Raw genomic sequence first — 14,225 nt, forward strand, 5'->3', positions numbered from 1 at the left:
TTCACCCAGACATGGATGAGGCCTATGTGGGGCTGAGTATAAAGCTGGAATCGCTGCTGTAGGGCTTCACCAGATCCTGGAGATCCTACCTAGATCTTACCTGGCCCTACAGCTGCTTCTCTTGACCAGGCCAAAGCAACCTCTCGGGGCAGAGACCCAAGGGTACAAGGTATGTGTGGGTGGACAGTAGCTGTCGTTTGGGAACCCACCTGTGTGTTATGGGGTTTGGCCACAGGTATTGCCTGACGGGAGAGCCCACGCCCAAGAAGGGAGCTGCCAGGGGCTATGACGGAGCTGGTGACTGCCCTGGAAGTGAGGTGGATGCCTATGGGGGCTCCTTCAAAAGCACCCAAGTGTTGGAGGGGACCAGATGGAGCATGACAGAGATCATGCTGCATGTCTGACATTTTTAGTAGGGATGAATGGTTTGGGAAGCCCCAGTCTGGCCTTGCTTGACCCCCTAATGGGCAGATTTTGCCATGGCCCCTTTCTCCCAGAAACCTTGTTTATGCGTCCCAGCTGGCCACCATCCACTCCAGAGGTGGTAATTCCAGATCAGCTGTCTCTCCTGCCTGCTCTTCCTGGAGAGGTGATGTAGTTAGCCCAGAAAAGGCTGGGCTTAGAGTACGAAGGTCGCCATGGGGTGGTGGAGAGATTGTCAGTGCTGGCACCCGCTGTGCCAATCACTCTGAGAAGGAGAGGGTGGCAATAGGAAGAAGCAGTGGGGATTTACCCTGGCTGAGTGCCCTTGGCTCTGCTGGAGTGGCTCCAAGCATGGATACGGAGGTGCTGGCTTGGTTTTACTTCTGCCATCCATGTGCCCGTGATTTATTTGCTCATGTCCATTTCTTAATTTGATGCCATGTGGCCAATGGGGGCTTGCAAATGGCAGAAGGGGAAGGGGGGACATCAGCAGGGTTGCATGGCAATTATGGCTTCCCTAAAGGTTAGCAGGAGTGTAGAGGTGACAAACAGCCCTGTGCCCTCTGTGCGGCTCCAGGCAGGGTCCGGGCTGCGTCAGGGCTTCAGATACATCTCTCCTTCAATCTTGTAGGGCAAGTTTCTCCAGCCGAAGATGGGGGCTTCCATAGGCCAGTTGCGCATGGCTGATATCACCTGTCTGGTTGTGAGCCCCACATCCCACATGTACACCTCTGAGATCTCCCCTACAAAGGACTGCTTGGCATCAAACAGACCCCCATAGGAGTTCTGCTCCTGCCCCAGCACAATCACTGCCTTGTGGCTCACAAGGTAGCCTTTCTGCAGCCCCTTGTAGGGCCAGCGCTTCCCATTGAACCAAAAGCCCACGATGCCGGTGGTAGACTCCCAACTGGTGCAGATATGTTCACTCTCCATTGAGTCCTCGGGGACCCTGAAGGACACAAACTTGCCCCCCACGTACAGCTGGTACTCCCTGGGCCTGGGTTTGATGAGGACGATGTCGTTGTCCTGGGCCTTGGTGGCGTAGGAGAAGAGGCTGTAGGACCGGGTGAGGTCTGTGTAGGACCTCAGGCACACGGTGAAGTTCTGCAGTGGTTGCTCCGGCATTGCCTTAATGAGCACGTAGGAGTCATTGGTCTCTTGAGGAAACACGAACACTTTGTTGAAGAGGTCTGGGAGAGATAGGAAAGGGTTGGCTGCTCCTGTCACAGCAAAGGCATCTGGCTACCTCCCAGCCCCTCTGAGCCAGGGCGTGCTGCCCAGCCTAATTCCCCAGGCGGAAGCAGGAGTCCAGCCGAAGCAACGCGCCAGCAAGGAGGCTACCACCGGACCTGGGGCTGGGTGCGATGGCAGAGGTACCTGCCCCAGAAGTGGGCCACCAGGGCTGGCCACGTGCGGGCTGTGACTCTGGCCACGTGTGGGCTGTGACGCTGGCCACGTGTGATAGTGATCCAGGCCACACTGTGCTGGGGCCAAGCTGGGGAAAGGAGGAGAAGAATCTCATCCCCCAGCTGCCCCTGTGATTGAGGTCACCCCATCCCTACCGTCTATCCACAGGTCGTAGGTGGCCACGACGCTGCCCTGGGAGCCGGTGGCTGTGCAGATGTAGGTGCCACAGTGGGTCTTGTTGAAGGAGGGGATGATGAGGATGTTGTCTGGGCCTTTCTGCAGGGGTACTTGGCTTCCTTCCTTCTCCCACAGGAACTGCTGAGGGCTGAACGGGGCAGGAGGTCACCCAGGGGTGGGGGTACCCTGAGGGTGGCCATGCCATGGGGTGGAGGACATGAAGCCAGGACAGCACTCCCACAAGCCCCTCTGGCCCCAGCCTGGCCCCTTCCTTTCCTGTTGCCCATAGGGTCACGGGCGATGCTGGAGCCTGCTCACCTTGTGTTGGGCCTCCCGTGAGTGCTGTGCTGGAGGGACAGGAGGGGTGGGAAGAGCCTTACCCGGGGTCCCCAGAGACTTCGCAGGACAACATCAGCTGATGGTGCTCGGTGGGTGCCGGCGGGTGAGCCTGGATCCTGGCAGTCACTTTTTCTGCAGCATGGGGAGGGGAGGCCTAGGCTGGGTGGGGTAGGTCTCCCTGGGCTGCTGCGACTGCTGCGGCTGCCTCCACCCATGGATCCCAAGTGCACCAGAGTTTGCTTGCTGCCGCTGCCTGTGCTTGCTGGGCCCGGGTGGGCAGGACTCCTCCCTGCCACAGATCCTGTGGCAGCCCAATGTCCCCCCTTGCAGTGCCCAGCATTGTGTCCACACTCTGCCCCACTGTGCCCCTGCTGCAGTGCTCTGTGTGCCCCACTGGGCTCTCACTACACTGCCCCTACATCTCTTCCTCACATCTCCTGCTGCACCCTTTGCACCCTTCACTGCAACCCCCAGTGCACCCACTGCACCCCTCACTGCAGCACTCATTGTGCTCTACCGCTTGCCACTGCACTGCCACTTCACTCATTGCACTCTGCCAGTGAACCAACTGTGCAGCTCAGTGTGCCCATTGCGCCCTTCACTGCACACACTGCACCCCTCACTGCAGTGCTCAGTGTGCTCCACTGCTCCTCACTGCACCTTCCCCTTGCACCTCCCACTGTGCCCACTGCACCCTCAGTGCAGTGCTCTGTGTGCTGTGCTGCTCCCCCCTGCTCTGTCACTGCATGCCCCCCTGCATCTTCCTGCATCACTGCACCCATTGCTTCCCCCTGCACCCCCCACAGCACCTTCCCAACCTTCCCCTCTGGGTTCCCAGGTACGGCCCCTCTAGCCCTACCTTGTGGGGCAGAAGGGCCAAAGAGTCCTGTGAGAGCAATGAGCCAAAGCCACAGCTTCCCCATGGTGTTCAGCCGCAGTGATGTGCCCCACTACCCCTGGCCACCTGCCCCTCCGTGGGTGAGGGTGAAATGAAGGGCCACGGTGCTGTGCGCTTCCCAGGCTGAGCTGAGTCATGGGCAGTGAGGGTGTGCCAGGATCACAGCATTGCTATGCGACGCCGTGACGTTCATTGGCAAACTTTGCATCCAAGTGCATGGGGGAACTGACAGCCACGGGGCTGAAAGCCACAGGGCTTTTGGGAAATTTGGAGATGGTCCAGAGACCAGACCATTTGCTTAGGAGTCTCTAGACCCAGCAGGCTGGCAGGGAGCCCAGGGACAGCAGGGCCATGTGTTGGAGAGAGGGTAGAGGATGTGGATGTGCTTGAGGACAAGCAGTAGGGTCCTCTGGAAAGGCTGCGCAATGACATGGCAGGGCTTGGCAGGCCTCGGACAGGCAGTAAGGCATCACTCCTTTGGCTGAGAAACGGTTGCAAAAACCTCTGGTTGGGATGCACTGGCACGCTGAGCCCACAGGCACCAAGCCCTGGTGCTCTGACTATGGGAAACTCCATGGTTGCAACAATTCAACTAATTTGTCAAGACAACAGGATGAGGGGAGGGTTGAGAGCAAGGTCTTGTCGTTTTCTGCCTGCCTGGGGCCAGTCTGGGCAGCCTGCTGGAAGGAGCAGGGCTGCTGGACTGCCAGGTAAGAAGCTTCACCCTGCCGGCATGACCCCTCTGGACCCTGTCATCTCGTGGATGTCTGAAGGCCCTGCAGCGGGATGGCAAGGCAGATCCTGTGTTAAACCAAACTAATGCACAACATCAGAAGCGGTAGCAGCACAGACCCTCAACTGGGACATGGGGAAGCTTTGCCTAACCCTGACCGAGGACTTGGGGGCAGAGAGTGGTCCTGACTAAGGTGGAGCAGGAGGGACACCCCAGGAGCATTTGTCCTTGTGTCCACTCCTGGGGATGCCCAGGGACCTCAAGAGACAGGACAGAGACAGGAGACTAGAGAGTGTCAGCTAGGACACAGATATGACTGGTGAAAGGAGTGACCTATGGGAGTGGTTGGCCTTGGGGACGAGATGTCACTGAGGCCTTCGAAGTCCCTGAGCTGAAGGGAGGCTGCGGAAATACCAGCTGGAGGTGTGGTCCTCTGGCATGGAGAGAGCAGGAAGTGTGATGTCTGGGAAAGCACCAGGGGTGGGGGAGAGGTGGGTTTGCAAATGAAGTGGGCAGATGTACCGGGGTCCTCCTGCTCTTCCCAGGAACAGACAAGATGCAGCAGACTGCAGGAGTGAGTCATGCCCTTGCAGACAGATGAGACCTCCCTAGCCCAGCTCAGCCCTGGCACTGGCTTCTGCCAAGACCTAAGGCAGGGGAGATGCTGATATTTCATCTGCATGGGGAGTCGCAGGGAATAGATGACTTTTCTCATTTCTTCTCAGGGAATAGAGGAGTTTGGACAAGCTGCTTTGGAAACGCATTTCCTGAGGATGTCCAGGCATTGCATGTGGATGGCTGTCAATGCAAAGACATCCCTAACTCCCCGTGGCAGCGAGTTCCCTGGGTCGCTGCCTGGTGGTAAAGTAACACTGGCTTCTCTTTATTTTGAACCTGGCTCCTATGAGCTGGGTTATGGTCCCCTGTTCTGGGGTGGGCAGAGAGTGGGAATAGTGGACCTTGTGTTTTGGAGCCCTCTTTGACACTTGGGTGTCTCCCAGGCCAAAGTGTCCCAGCCTGCTCAGTCCCTCCTCATACAGACGCTGTCACCAGCTTTGATCTCCTCCTCTGAGCCCTTCCAGCCTTATCTCCTCTCTGAGATGAGGGCACCAGATCAGGCTAGGTACCATGACCCGGAGGCACCAAGGACTCGTGCAGTGGCAGGACCACTGGCTGGTCTCAGCCATTCCCAATATCTCCCAGCATTTCATATGTGTTTAGGCAGCTCCTGAATGCTGAGACAAGGCTTGCATAGCCTGTCCATCCTCTCCAGAGCTGTGCTCCTGACTGGTGGCCATCAGCTTGGAGACCCCATTTATCTGCTAATTCTAGCCCCCACTACAGCCCCCCTGGAAACACCAGGCTTAAAAGCCTGCTTCTTCCCAGAGCCTCTGGGAGCTATTTAAAGCTTTTTCTTCATATTTGCCCCCTTCCAGCATCCAGGCGCTGTGGGCGTTGTAAGCAAGAGGCTACACACCACATTTTTGGCTGTTGTATCCTCAGGTTGCCTTACAGCTCCCAGGAGATACAATCTGGTCCTGGTGATTTATTCATGCTCATCCAGTTGGTTTAGCCCATCCCCTCTTGTACAGAGCCCCCAATTTCAGCTCAGTCTAAGCGCCCTTGGCCTTGGGCAGGATTCAGGGTGGGAATCTCCCCAGCCTTGTCCCTGGCTGATGTTCACGCAAATCATTCTTTCAACAGCTCTGAAGCTGCCTTTTCTTCTCTCACTGCTCCTTTCATCCTGATCACAGTCTCCCTGGCAGCATTCTTGTTCCTCACGTGTTTGAAGAAGGTTTTAATGTCAGTTTTGATATCCTTTGCTGAAGAGGAGCAGAAAGTGACTCTTTGCAGGGCTGTGGTGTTCACTTGGACATGTGGAAGCCATCCTAAGGCCAATGGGGCCTCCTGAGGGAGCCAGAGCCAGTTCGGGGCTGGTTTTGGGAAGGGAAGGGGTCTCCAAGGCTCTGGGGAAGAGGTGACAGGTCAGTGACAGGTGCTGGGGCTCAGTGAATCCAGGTGAGTTGAGGCAGGCAGAGGTCATGCCTCACTGAGTGATGGGGGAACCTGCCAGGCTGTGAAATGGCCCATATTCTCTAGGCTTGAGGTGGCATGCTTCCAATCCTGCCCACCTCTGTTCTGAGCCTTGTTGCATAGGATCCTGCTGAGCTGGGTGCTCTTGGCCCTCTTCCCACCAGGAGCTGTTGTCCTCTGGGATGTTGCACAGCCTTTCTCTTCCCCGTGCCGGTGTGTGCCAGGCTGAGGCATGTGGATGGCATGTTCATCTGGAGGTATGGACAGTCTTTGGAGGTAAAGTGGGTGATGGGACAGATCAGACAGTGGGGGGATGTTGGGGGCTGAGGCTGTTCCAGCCCTGGATCAGGCTTGTTTTTATAGCACCAGAGCCTCCCGCAGCCTGGGTTTCACCACCACGTCACCCTTCATTTCATAGCTCAAGCTCTTCCAGGCCAGGATGGCAGGCGGCAGGCGCAGGGACTGGTAGGCAGCTCTCATCTTGTCTGGTGAGAGTGCTATGTCCCACAGGTATACGTCTGCCAGCTCGCCTGTGAATGAGTTGTACAGGTCAAAGCCGCCCCCGTAGGCATCCTGCTCCTGCCCCAGCAGGATCACAGCCTCGGCGCTCACCGTATAGCCCTTCTGCAGCCCCTTGCGGGGCCACGGCTTCCCGTTGAACCAAAATTCAGTGAGGCCAGTGGCTGATTCCCAGCTGGCACAGACATGCTCCCAGTCCCAACGGCCCTCGGGGATGCGGAAGGTCACAAACTTGCCCCCCACGTACAGCCGATACTCGCCAGGCTTGGGCTTGAAGAGAAGGATTTCGTTGTCCTGGGCCTTGGTGGCATAGGAGAAGAGGCTGTAGGGCCGGGTGAGGTCTGTGTAGGACCTCAGGCACACGGTGAAGTTCTGCAGTGGCTGCTCTGCCTGCGCCCTCAGGAGCACATAGGCATCACTAGGGTCCTTCCGGAAGACAAACACCTTTCGGTACAGATCTAGGAGATGAGAGATGGGACATGGCGGGAGCTGGGGCCCAGGCAGCTCCCGGCCAGGAGGACATGCAGCCTTCTTTTGCCCTCTCCCAACCTTCTTGCACCCTCCCATTTCCCCTAGGTGACTCTGGATCCCCAGTGCCCACTCTGCTGACTCCAGTCATGCCCCTGCTTTGCTCCCCAGGGGCACACATCTCCCAGCCCCACTGACTGCTGCTTACTGGGCCCTTGCATAAACCGAGAGCTCCAAGCACTCCTGCTGGGTACCACCAGGATCTGCCCAAGAGTGATTCTGTGTGGGGCTGAGCGTGGCTCTGTGTGGCCAGGCCTTCAGGTGTGGCAAGCACTACGGGGTTCAGCACAATGCTGCCTTACCCTGGACGTGCAATCTGGGCAAAATTTGGCTCAGATAGAGCAGAGCCATTGTTCGGAAGTGCTACATGCCAGGCTGAGAGTACTCTGGGGCTGGGATCAGGTTCTGGGTACCTCTGGATGAGAGCATCCTCACTGGGCCCTGGCATCCCTCCACAGTGCCCTGCACTCCACGGAGATGTTCAGAGCCTGTAACCCAGTGGCACCTCCAGCCCGTGTACGGGTCCAAAACCCCCTTCTGCCAAAACCACCCTGGCTGCAGACACAGTTTGCTGCAATCACTGCAGGACGGGGCCTAGCAGTCCCTGGAAGCACCTGTCCTGGGGCAGGGAGGATGCTCCTCTAATTTCTAGTCCCTGTCGCTGCTATCTGCCTACACACTGGCCCCAGTTCCCCAGAACAGCCCCTACCTTCCTGGGCCATGATCCTTGAGAAGCCAGCAAGGATGGTGAGCCAGAACTGCAGCTTCCTCATGGTCTTCAGTGCAGGGGACCCTAGATGGTGGCTGGGGACAGCAGCAGCATTCAGTGCAGGGCTTGCGCCTGTCTGGTTTATCTGCTGGATGGGTGGGAGGGGAGATGCATCCCTCCAATCCCATCCCCAGCAGCCTGGCACAGCCTAGGAGAGCGATTTCACGCTATCATGCGGTTGTGCTGCGAAGCTCGTGGAAGACCTTTTCTCCTCCATTTGCACGAGGCTCTCCCTTGGAGCTGTGCCCTGGGTTTGTGCCCAACCGCCTGGCTTGCTCTGGCAGCCAAGGACACCCTGAGAGTGAGGTTTAACCTCCTCTCACCCCATCCCTTGGCAAAACCCTTAGGAAAAGCATCCTGGTTTGAAATGCTCTCAGGGAAGTAAGACGAAGCTGTGTTCCTCCCCAGCACCCTCACCCACCAAGGCAGGAGCTTGGAGAAGTCCTGCCTTCTGGTTCCCAGAAACATCTGCAGGCTCTCTTGGTGCTCAGTCGCCCCAGAGTTGGGCCTTGTGAGACAGCAGCAGCACTGGGCAGCCTTGCTGGGAGGGCTGGAGACCTCAGGAGAGGAACCGTGCCTTGCCATGCCATCAGAGGATGCCTCCATGCAGGCCATGGGGGATGCCGGCAGGGCCGGCATCTCTCAGTCCTGCCCCGGCTGCAGGGCTGGTGGCTGAAGCCCCTCTCCTTGCTTGGAGTGCGTAGGGTAAGATCAGCTGTTCCCAGCCTCATTGCCCATGACAAAGCCATGGGACAGAGCCACAAAGCAGAGCTCTGGGCACCAGGTGGCAGAAGAAACCACGTCAAACCTGGCACACCAAGCAATGGAGGGTCCTGGCACCCTCTGTGGATCCTTCTCTGGTGGCAGACAGAGCTGAATGCAGCCAGGAAGTGCAGTCCAGGCCCTGCTGGGCAATCTGCTGCCCATAGGGGTTGCAAACTGGTTGGAAAGGGGGAGGATTTCTGTCTGAGCTGTGAACAGGAATCGCCAGAGGGACATACAGCAGTCCGGACAAATCCTCAGGACTTTCGTACCTGGGGAGATCCTGAGGGGCTGCATATGGTAACAGGGCTTTAAGGAGCCCATGAGCCTGCTGGGCTGAAAGCGTTTTAGGAACCAGGGTGGCTGTGGGGGCCAAACTGGGCTCATTAATAAAGACATTGGGCTGGATGCTGAGCAGGGTGGTCCAGAGGGGCCCTGGGGTGGAAGCTAAGCCTGAGTGTGGTGCACTATTGCCAGGCTAACCCCCAGATTAAGAATGCAGAGAATCAAATCACTTTGGGGGAGATAGATAAGTGTGATGGAGCCAAATTTAATTAAAACTCTGCAAGGAGCTGCAGGGGGCTGTTCACGGCATCGCTGAGCATCGCCAGTAGTGAAGCATGGCCATCGTGGTAGTGCACTGGAAGGATGGGCCAGCAGGGCAGAACAGGGCTGCTTTCAGCCATGGTTGGCAATGTGTGGCTTCCCTTCCAGGAAAGACATGAGCGATTTCTCCATCAGGTCTATCCCTTCACTGAACAGCTTGGCTCAGCTGGAACCAAGGGATGAACACCAAAGTCTCGCGGAGTTTGTGTCAGCTGGAGCAGCTCCCTGCATTTCTTCTGAAGGGCTGAATGTGGAGTGGGTCAGTGCCCTACCAAAGTCTCTGTGTGCCACCATGGCCACCACCGGTCCTTGGACCTGGTTGGTGGCAAGGTCTTGCTGTCCTGGCCATGGGTCTGCACCTCCCTATCTCCTTCTTCCCCCATCCAGAATCGCTCCTGGCTCTCCTTCCACATTGATTTTGTAGCCTGTGCATCTTGTGACTGCGCGAGGAGCCGTCCCTAATCGGAATGGATGAGGGCTGGTTAACCGCCTCCAGCGCTGGATATAAATCACCCTGTTTCTTGCTAATAGACTGGAGAGCTTCTCTGCCATTATTAACTTTTCTTTCTAATTTGGAAGCACGAGGAGCGTATGCCTCCCATTTCCCGTCAGTTGGTCCTGTGGGAGCCTTAATCGCGGCATGACCGGAGGTGATGGATCTCATCATAAGAACCAGCGCTTGGCAGGGCACGGCTGGGCTGAATATCCTCAGGAAATGCTACCCTTGGCCTGCACTGCCGGGATGACATGGCCTTGTCCTGTGCTGTCCCCTGGTGCCTCCCTGCACCCAGAGATGGAGGGGAGGGATCTAGGCAGCCCTGCTCCAGGGGGACAGTGATGAGCCGGCGGCGCAGGGGAGGCTTGGCTGGCTCCGAGCAGATCATGCACCCCTGCACACAGTGCAAGGGCAGGACTTGGGTGCATTACTGGAATGCTATCTCCTCAGGACACGGTGGCATCCTCTTCCTGGCGTCCGCGCAGACCTCCTGGTCTATACTGGAGCTTGCAAGGTGCATGTTGCTTGGTTCGTGCTTGGTTGCCTCCCCACTGGGTTTATGGCTCTTTCCTTGCCAGTCTGCAACATCCCTGCTGCAGTTTTAAACTCTTCAGTGGGTCTGATCCTCCTTTCCCAGGGAGAGAAACAACCCCCAGTAGCAGTGAGGATGGGCTGCAAGCTGCAGAGCCACAGGATGCTTCAGGGACAGCAGTTGGGTATCAGGACAGGAGCAGACTGCAGTTTTGGGGGGGAGGGGCTGTGCATATTAGAGAGGAAGAGGTGGTGGGGGAACATGCCTGCTGGTGTCCCATAGGGCCACGAGATTTTGGGCTCTCGCCTCTTGGGCCTTCACTTTGTGAAGTGACACGTCTGTACGTGGGATGCACGCATTGGCCTGCTAGCATCCTCGCTATGGAGTTGTCTGCCTGGGATGGCATGGACCCATTTCTCTCCCCTGCAGACGAGGGGGCACCCAAGGGAGCGTGTTTGCAATCCACCCCTGCAGCTCCTCGCTGAAGACCCTCGAGCAGCGTGTCTTGGCAGCACAGCCAGCCTGAAGAGTGGCCCCTGCTGGGCCCGTGCATCCCTCTGCTCTGGGAGGATATGCCTGGAGAAAATCCCTGCTGCTGGTTTGGTGGGAGCATTTTGGGGCCATTTGCTATTTCATGGGTGACAGAGCAGCTGACAAGTTATTAAAAGCAGAGCTGTGCTTGTAGCTGGTCCGAGGCCACATGTTTCATGCACTTTTCAGTACCTGTCATTAAATGCAGGCTGAGCCCTGGAGAACGGGGCCTGACAAACATATATATTGTATATAATCCCCGCCGGTTGATCTCTGACATGACGTTTATCTCTGCTCGTCAGGAGAGAGTGAATAATCCCCCTTCACTTCGCTCATGGAGATAAACGCTGGCATGGGGATCAGCGATCGCTGTCGCCCTTTCCGCCCGCCGAGATCGCCCGGCAGCGTGGCTAAGCTGGCCGAGGCGGCATGCTGGGGAAGCCCACGATGACCCCGGGGCCACAGGGCTCTGGGCTGACCCCAGGCCAGCTCGGCCATTTCACCAGCCCCACCAGCTCTTCTCTGCCCTGAGGCCCATGTGGACGCCCCCAAACTGGGGAAACCGAGGCACGGCTCACCTCACAGCCTTGCAACCCTGAGCCCCAGCACGGCCATTAGGCTGCACTGCTTTCTCCTGTCAAGAACCAAGACTTTGCCCCACAGCACTAACTGGCTGATTTTTTTTTTTTTTTTGGAGGGCAAAGACAGGCAGGCAGGAGTTAACATAGGGCAAGGGCAGGCTGTCCTTGCTGCATGGAAAAGGGGAACATGAGCAGTGAGGCTCTGAGCATCCTGGAGATGCCTGCCAAACAGCTGGGGGTGCCAGAGTGGAGCTGGGAGCCAGCCAAGCCTCTGGGGTCCCTATGGAAAAATGAGACCTCAAGCACCAAGGTCTCTTCCTCCAAGGGCTTTTGGGCAGATGGATGAACTTTGGCAGCCCTTGGGGCACCCACAGGATGCCTCTGCTGAGCAGATTGGTGTGTCCAGCCCCAAATGGCCTGGCTGAAGGTGCTGAGAGCCCAGGGGAAGGGGGTGGCAGGAGGAGAGGTCCTTGGGGACCTGGCGAACACCAAACCTGGTGCCTGCGACAGGCTCTGATGGCCAGGCTGAGGCTTTCTCGTGACACTGCTGATGTGGACGGGGTGGGAGAGCAGCCAGGACCGAGCTGCCCCATGACTGCCAAAGGGCCCGGAGCAGCCCCACACTTCCACTGACTTCATTAACTGCAGCCAGCAACAACTAGCTAAAGAGGAAGGCATGCTTCTGGGCGGATTTCACATGAGACTTCCAGTTACGGCTGTAATTCAGATGAAATCAGCAGATCGGTGAGGTCAGGCAGTGAATCCCTGCAGCGCAGGGCTGAGCTGGCCCAGCATGACAAGGAGTCCCTCTGTCTCAGGACAGGACTGGTGGGAAGCCACATCCCAGCATCCTTGGGGCCAGTGAACTGCTGGTTGATAAAAACCAGAGCAGGGAAAGTAATATCTCACCTGGCCTCCATTGGGTTGATGGCTATAACCTGCTCCTGCTCTTTACAGCATGAATCAAACTGGTGCCCTTTCCCAGCCCAGCTCATCTGAGGGGCAACAGGCTTCAGGGATACCTCTGCCTGGGGGCGGCTGAGAAAAACAGTGACCAAACTTCCTCCTGGTGATAAGAGACCCTCTGCCCATGGAGATAAGCATGCTGGAAGTGAGGACAAAGCACTGCATTTTACAGCCATGCAAGTGCTTAAATCAGAGCAAATTCCAGACTGGTGCCGAGCTGTCATATTTGTGATTGCATTACTAGAGCAGAGGCTTTCTCAGCATGGGGAGGATTTGTGCTGTCTCTTTGCAGAGCTACAAGGCTGTGGCCATGATTTCTGCCATCCGCTCAGGCCAGAATTACTGTGCTTGTCCCACTGATCTTCTTATTGACGTTTTGAAGGGTCATTTTGGCTTCTGAGCTTCTTAAAATCCAAGTGGAGCTGCCAGGAGGAATGATGAGTGCTTGCCGCATTCAGAACACTGTCAAGAGCACAATGAATGTGCAGGGTGTCTCCTGGTGCGGGTGCTCAGGACGCGCACCCCGCGGAGAAGGCACAGAGGTGAGCACCAGGATTTATATGGCCCAGGAAAGATCTGGGCTCATCCATCTCCCGCAGAGCACAGAGAACTTGGGTTTCCCCTATATGTTATTGGAAAAGTTCCTCAAGGCGGGATGTATTAAACTTATTTTCATATGTCCGTGCTTCCCACCACCATCACTCTCCAGAGCCACCAAAGAGACACAGGCACTTTCAGGGGCTGTGATGGATCTGGCTGGGACTGGCAGACACTGTTGGCTGCATCTCCAAGGCTGGTGATGAAGGAAAGCTCTGATTCCTGCATTAGTTTGGAGACTCCCATTCTTGTCTACCTGGACTTCAGCAAGGCTTTGGACACTGTCTCCCATCACATCCTGCCAGGTAAGCTCAGGAAGTGTGGGTTGGATGAGTGGACGGTGAGGTGGATTGAGAACTGGCCAGATGGCAGAGTTCAGAGGGTTGTGGTCAGTGGTGCAGAGTCTAGTTGGAGGCCTGTATCTAGCGCTGTCCCCCAGGGGTCAATACCGGGTCCAGTATTGTTTAACTTATTCATCAGTGACATGGAGGAAGGGACAGAGTGCACCCGCAGCAAGTTTGCTGATGACCCAAAACTGGGGGGAGTGGCTGATACACTAGAGGACTGTGCTGCCATTCAGAAGGATCTGGACAGGCTGGAGAGCTGGGCGGAGAGGAACCTCCTGAAGTTCAACAAAGGCAAGTGCAGGGTCCTGCAGCTAGGGAGGAATAATCCCATGCAGCAGTACAGGCTGGGGGTTGACCTGCGGGAAAGCAGCTCTGCGGAGAAGGACCTGGGAGTGCTGGCGGACAACAAGTTGACCAAGAGCCAGCAATGTGCCCTTGTGGCCTAAGAAGGCCAATGGTCTGCTGGGGTGCATTGGGCAGAGTGTTGCCAGCAGGTGGAGGGAGGTGATCCTGCCCCTCTGCTCAGCCCTGGTGAGGCCTCCCCTGGAGCACTGTGTCCAGTTCTGGGCTCCCCAGTGCAAGAGAGACATGGAACTCCTAGAGGGAGCCCAGCGGAGGGCTACAAAGATGGTGAAGGGACTGGGGCATCTCTCCTATGAGGAAAGGCTGCGAGAGCTGGGCCTGTTCAGCCTGGAGAAGAGAAGGCTCAGGGGGGATCTGATCAATGTGTATATAAGCATTGGAAAGGAGGGTGTCAAGAGGATGGGGCCAGACTCTTCTCCGTGGTGCCCAGCGACAGGACGAGAGGCAACGGGCACAAACTGAAGCACAGGAAGCTCCCTCTGAACCTGAGGAAAAACTTCTTTGCTGTGAGGGTGACGGAGCACGGGCACAGGTTGCCCGGAGAGGTGGTGGAGTCTCCTTTGCTGGAGATATTCAAAAGCCGTCTGGATGGGATCCTGGGCAATGTGCTCCAGGTG

At 56.9% G+C, this 14,225-nt stretch overlaps 2 protein-coding genes across 2 annotated transcripts; both read right to left on the reverse strand.

Moving 5' to 3' along the window:
* Nucleotides 1-794: 794 nt before the first annotated feature.
* On the reverse strand, nt 795-3,371 carry LOC104142853 (serum amyloid P-component). The gene is made up of 4 exons (XM_009673036.2): nt 3,206-3,371; nt 2,388-2,478; nt 1,986-2,155; nt 795-1,613 (listed from the first exon to the last, which is right to left on the reverse strand). The coding sequence occupies exons 1-4, from the start codon at nt 3,267-3,269 to the stop codon at nt 1,018-1,020; spliced, it is 921 nt and encodes a 306-aa protein (XP_009671331.2). The 5' UTR covers nt 3,270-3,371; the 3' UTR covers nt 795-1,017.
* A 2,912-nt stretch (nt 3,372-6,283) lies between these two features.
* LOC104142859 (serum amyloid P-component) lies at nt 6,284-7,896 on the reverse strand. Its single transcript, XM_009673050.2, has 2 exons — nt 7,768-7,896; nt 6,284-6,988 (listed from the first exon to the last, which is right to left on the reverse strand). The coding sequence occupies exons 1-2, from the start codon at nt 7,829-7,831 to the stop codon at nt 6,369-6,371; spliced, it is 684 nt and encodes a 227-aa protein (XP_009671345.1). The 5' UTR covers nt 7,832-7,896; the 3' UTR covers nt 6,284-6,368.
* Nucleotides 7,897-14,225: the final 6,329 nt, after the last annotated feature.

This window comes from Struthio camelus, chromosome 30 (genome assembly GCF_040807025.1).
Source record: "Struthio camelus isolate bStrCam1 chromosome 30, bStrCam1.hap1, whole genome shotgun sequence".
NCBI lineage: Eukaryota > Metazoa > Chordata > Aves > Struthioniformes > Struthionidae > Struthio > Struthio camelus.

Bases quoted from the DNA above. Each gene is read 5' to 3' on its own strand.
- LOC104142859 (XM_009673050.2), bottom strand. From the start codon at position 7,831: ATGAGGAAGCTGCAGTTCTGGCTCACCATCCTTGCTGGCTTCTCAAGG. The intron at 6,989-7,767 runs GTAGGGGCTGTT...CTCATCTCCTAG, and splicing joins AAGGATCATGGCCCAGGAAG to ATCTGTACCGAAAGGTGTTT.
- LOC104142853 (XM_009673036.2), bottom strand. From the start codon at position 3,269: ATGGGGAAGCTGTGGCTTTGGCTCATTGCTCTCACAGGACTCTTTGGC. The intron at 2,156-2,387 runs GTAAGGCTCTTC...TGCCCCGTTCAG, and splicing joins GAAGTCTCTGGGGACCCCGG to CCCTCAGCAGTTCCTGTGGG. The intron at 1,614-1,985 runs GTAGGGATGGGG...TATCTCTCCCAG, and splicing joins CTACGACCTGTGGATAGACG to ACCTCTTCAACAAAGTGTTC.